At 32.0% G+C, this 4,503-nt stretch overlaps 1 protein-coding gene across 1 annotated transcript; it reads left to right on the top strand.

Annotated features, from left to right (window-relative positions):
- The first annotated feature begins 2,203 nt into the window (after positions 1-2,203).
- Positions 2,204-4,126, top strand: LOC109806149 (abscisic acid receptor PYL8). Its single transcript, XM_020368528.3, has 3 exons — positions 2,204-2,491; positions 2,570-2,785; positions 3,526-4,126. Exons 1-3 carry the CDS (start codon positions 2,366-2,368, stop codon positions 3,766-3,768), a joined length of 585 nt encoding a protein of 194 aa, XP_020224117.1. The 5' UTR covers positions 2,204-2,365; the 3' UTR covers positions 3,769-4,126.
- Positions 4,127-4,503: the final 377 nt, after the last annotated feature.

Below are 4,503 nucleotides of genomic sequence, written 5' to 3' on the forward strand. Positions count from 1 at the left end.
GTTTCCATTTAAATGTACTAATTATCTTGTTTTCATTTAGTTTTCTTTGCTTGAGGACAAGCACAAGTCTAAGCTTGGGAGATTTTGATGTGTGTATAAATTATTTTTGCATTCATACTTTAGTTTAGGCCATTTGCATATATTATTGCATTGTTTGAATGATTTTATCATGCATTATTTTTGTTTTATATTACACTTTTGGTTTTCTTGTTTTTCTTTGTAAATAAGTGTTTTAGGTGCTTAAATCATTGTTTAAAGAGAGCAAATATCAAGATGGAAGAGTTGAAGTCAGAAAATTCCACAAACAAGTTGTGGGCTTGGGCCAAATGAAAAGAAGAGGAAAAGACAACTCTTAAGAATTAAAAAATAAAATAAAATAAAGTCTGAAAATAAAAGAGGAATAATTAGAAGAAAAGAAAAGGAGGAGGAGGAGAACTGATAGTCAGAGAGAGGAGCGACTCATCAAGAGGAGATCAACTCACCATCGGAAGATGAACGGCTCATCAGTTTCTTTTGGTTTTTCCTTTTTCATTATGCAGAACTAATTTTATTTTTGTTAGAGTATTGATGTAATATTCTGGATCATAGTTTCTGAACCTTTTCAATTGATGTTTGGTTAATTTTAATTATCTCAGTGTTCTATCCATGTCTCTAATGTTTATTCTATGAACAATTTTACAATTGAGAGATTAGGGATTGTTTATGATTATAGATAGAACAGATTAGGTTTTGTCACAATTGGGAAATTGGGCATATCTAATTAGTTTGTGTTTGAGATGATAATTGTTCTTCATGATTCTATTGAATTTCATAATTGTCCTAAGGAATTGGGGATTAGGGTTCAATGAATAAATTTACTTGCCTAAGGGATTAGGGGTAAATAACTCTTAATAAACTCAAGTGGGTAATTACAATTCTTGCATCAATTGAAAAGGATAAGAATCTATAGGAAAGAATATGAAATCAATTCTCTAACAATTTTAATATTGAGTGAATTTTTGTTAATTTTCTATGTTCGTTGTTCCATCTATTTTTCAATTGCTCAAAATTAACGTAAATTAGTAATCTAGTATTCAACAAATTTAATTCCTGAGGACGATAATATTATTACTACAGTAACGATTGGTATACTTGCTAAACGTGCAATACTAATGAAAGCGCCAATGTTAGGCATTTAATATTACTACAACTCTTCAATTTAAGGAGTGCTTGGTAGAGGGAAAAAATTTTCATGCTTGAGAATCATGATTCATAAGAATTATAAATCTTAGAATCATGATTCTTAGGAAGTAGAAATGATTAAAATGTGTTTGATTTGTCTTAAATGTTTATGGGATTATTTATATATGTTACTTGAGAATTAATGATTTTCACTCTATTAAATAGATAAATAAAGGTAACATAGATATTTTTGGAATAAAGTTAACCATTTAACTTTAGAATGTAAAATTTTTACTTCTTCCATGAGAACAATTTTGTAGAAAGCCATTCATAGGAAACAATATTTTGTAAAAATATTATTATTTAATTAATAAATCAAACATAAGAAATCATCTTTCTCAACTCAAAACTCTTAAGGAAAGTTAAAAAGAATTCTTGTATCAAACGTCTCTTTGAATCAAATAAAAAAGAAAACAAAACTATAAAATAAATATTTAAATTCTTCATTTCATCAAAAATAATTTCTAAAAGAGAAATACATTTGTATGGAGTTAAATTGATGCTAATCAATAAATAATAATTATCCATGTGTCACCATCCTATTATTTAAAATAATAATAATAATATAAATATTCAGATTCATCCAATATAATTCTTTAATCAATTTTACTTTAGGATATATTTGAGCCTTTTCAAGCTTATCTTGTCATACACTCAACTTTTTTTAATTGTTACAATAACTTTTCCCATAAAGTCATACTATAATATTCTTGAAATAGTTAAAGAATTAATATATAAATATATTTAATATAACCTTTTTAAAAAAAGAATTAAGAGAAATTATTACAAGAATAGGAAAATATAAATGTGTGTAGAAATTGAAGAAATAAAAATAATAGAGGAATTTGTACATCCGTTAGGAAAGGACAAGTGTAGAAATGGAGAAAGCAGTGGCGATTTGGTAATAGTGGAGGGAGGGAGGCGGAGTTTTGAAAGAAAAAATAGAAAAGCAGTTTGAGTTAGTACTTTATAAAATACTTTTTGGGGTCTCATTATTACCCGATTATAAAAATGAATAAAAAGAGGGTTATTTAATGGAAGTTAGTTTGGGATAATAGAGAGCAGAAAGGGGTAGTTGGATGGCGGTGCGCTTGGGTTTCAGAGTCTGAAACGGTGGCGTTTGGCATTGGCATTGGCAATCAGAATGAAGAATGAGGAAGAGTTGAGCAGCAGAGAGATGGAGTGCATGAGGAGACACCACCACCGTGTGCCGGCGGAGAATCAGTGCTCCTCTGCTCTCGTTAAGCATATAAAAGCCCCGCTTCCTCTCGTAATAAAACTTGAACCAAACAAACCCTTCTTTTTCATTCATTAACATTACTCATTGAGATTGCTTTCGCATTTGCAGGTGTGGTCTTTGGTCAGGAAATTCGATGAGCCTCAGAAGTATAAGCCGTTTGTGAGGCGCTGCGTTGTGAAGGGAAACCTTGAGATTGGCAGTCTCAGAGAGGTTGATGTCAAGTCTGGCCTTCCAGCGACCACCAGCACTGAACGGTTGGAGATTCTTGATGACAATCATCACATCCTTAGCGTCAGGATTATTGGCGGTGATCATAGACTCAAAGTATCGTTACCTCATTTCATGCTGTCCAGAGGACTTTTCTCTGTTTCTCAATTTCGTGCTGAGTTTGCTGTTTTACTTCGTATTTCTCGTGTGGACGATCTCTTCTTATTACTGTTTTCTTCTGCTGGAAAAATTTGGATGTTTTCTGCACTTGTTCATTACTGTTGCTCGAGCTTTTAAGGAAATTAGTGCATGCATTCAATTTAAATTATATTTTAAGTCCTGTGCAACATTTTGGAAAATAACTCGTGTTCAGAAAAGTGGCAATTCTGTGCTGTTGAAAGGTAATGGAGCTCTCGAGAGGTTCTCTGGATTGTGGGTCTGGCTTACATTGTCTACCACGTTTTGATTAGTTCAGACACGGCTAAAGTTTTCATTACCTAGGAACTCTATCAATGGTCACTTGTTGGATCAATCACAAGCTGAGATTTCTTGAATTTTATTGTTTTCTAATTAACGGTTATTAAAATTTGCTGACTGGAATTGGTTTTGGTGAATCAACTATCCCAAAAACTTAAGCCACATGAATGGTTTTCATAAACCACCTCCCACCCACAGAAAAAATCTATTATCTAAATATAAATTGTCATAATTGTCTTATATGGTGAGTTTATTAATTTTATAATGATTACTTTAGAAGTTATCTTAAATGATTTCTATTTAGTTGACAGTTCATAAATGGAAATTAAACTAAAAAAGGAAAACAGCTTTTGATGTAACTTGTGTCTGTTGTGTTTCAGAATTACTCGTCCATCATGTCCCTCCACCCAGAAATTGTTGATGGGAGGCCAGGTACCCTGGTAATTGAATCATTTGTGGTGGATGTACCTGAAGGGAACACCAAGGACGAGACATGCTACTTCGTTGAAGCCTTGATCAAATGCAATCTGAAATCACTTGCTGGTGTCTCAGAAGGGCTTGCTGTGCAGGACCACACTGAACCAATTGATCGGATGCATGAGATGTTTATAAAAAGTGGCTAACAACTTGGCTGCCATGGATGAAGCTTCAGCCACTTTCCAATCTTGGAGGCTTAGGAGACGGACTGGCAAAGGGCAATAGAGCTTAATTTAGTTTCTGTTATAGACTATATAGGGTAGTAGGGTTCTTCATTTCATTTGCTTTTATCTATCTTTCTTATAGAGATATCATAATGTTGCTTTCTATCTTTAGTAGTTAAGGAACAGAATGTTTCCAGTGCAGTAAAAGGTAAAGGTAATCTGCATGTTAATAGGTTATGTTCTTTCTGAATATAGGTGTTGGTCAAAGTTGATCTGAAAATTTGTTTCAATTTGTAAACTTGTAGTTTCTAGTTGCAGTAAAATTTTAGCTTATAGCGGAGATTACTTCTTGAAGTTATTAGTATTAATCTTATATTATAAACGGATGATCTTGACAGCTGCTGTAGTTCTTTGTCCAGTAGTATGTCGAGTAAGTATGTAAACGTTAATAATAAATTTTTATATCAACGTGATTTTATGTGTAATTACTAAGTAAATGTGTGCACTTACGTGTGTAACAGATTAAAAAATAGACATATAGTAAATTAGATGAAATAGATAATATAAGTATTAAATTAGCATAAGCATCAAACACGACTGCCTGTTAACAATTGATAGACTAATACAAAAAAAGAGCATAAGTGTAAGGATAAATTAGATAAAATATAATCAAAATTGATTTTGAATAAAGTAGAAGCAACTTCCTATTGCTTCAAT

The sequence above is a fragment of the Cajanus cajan genome, chromosome 6 (assembly GCF_000230855.2).
Source record: "Cajanus cajan strain Asha chromosome 6, NIPB_CcT2T_4, whole genome shotgun sequence".
NCBI classification, from domain to species: Eukaryota; Viridiplantae; Streptophyta; class Magnoliopsida; order Fabales; family Fabaceae; genus Cajanus; species Cajanus cajan.

What these genes read in the sequence shown, in the direction of transcription:
- LOC109806149 (XM_020368528.3), top strand. Translation starts at nt 2,366, where the DNA reads ATGAAGAATGAGGAAGAGTTGAGCAGCAGAGAGATGGAGTGCATGAGG. An exon ending in TAAAAGCCCCGCTTCCTCTC is followed by an intron (nt 2,492 to 2,569) that starts GTAATAAAACTT and finishes TCGCATTTGCAG; the next exon opens with GTGTGGTCTTTGGTCAGGAA. An exon ending in GCGGTGATCATAGACTCAAA is followed by an intron (nt 2,786 to 3,525) that starts GTATCGTTACCT and finishes GTTGTGTTTCAG; the next exon opens with AATTACTCGTCCATCATGTC.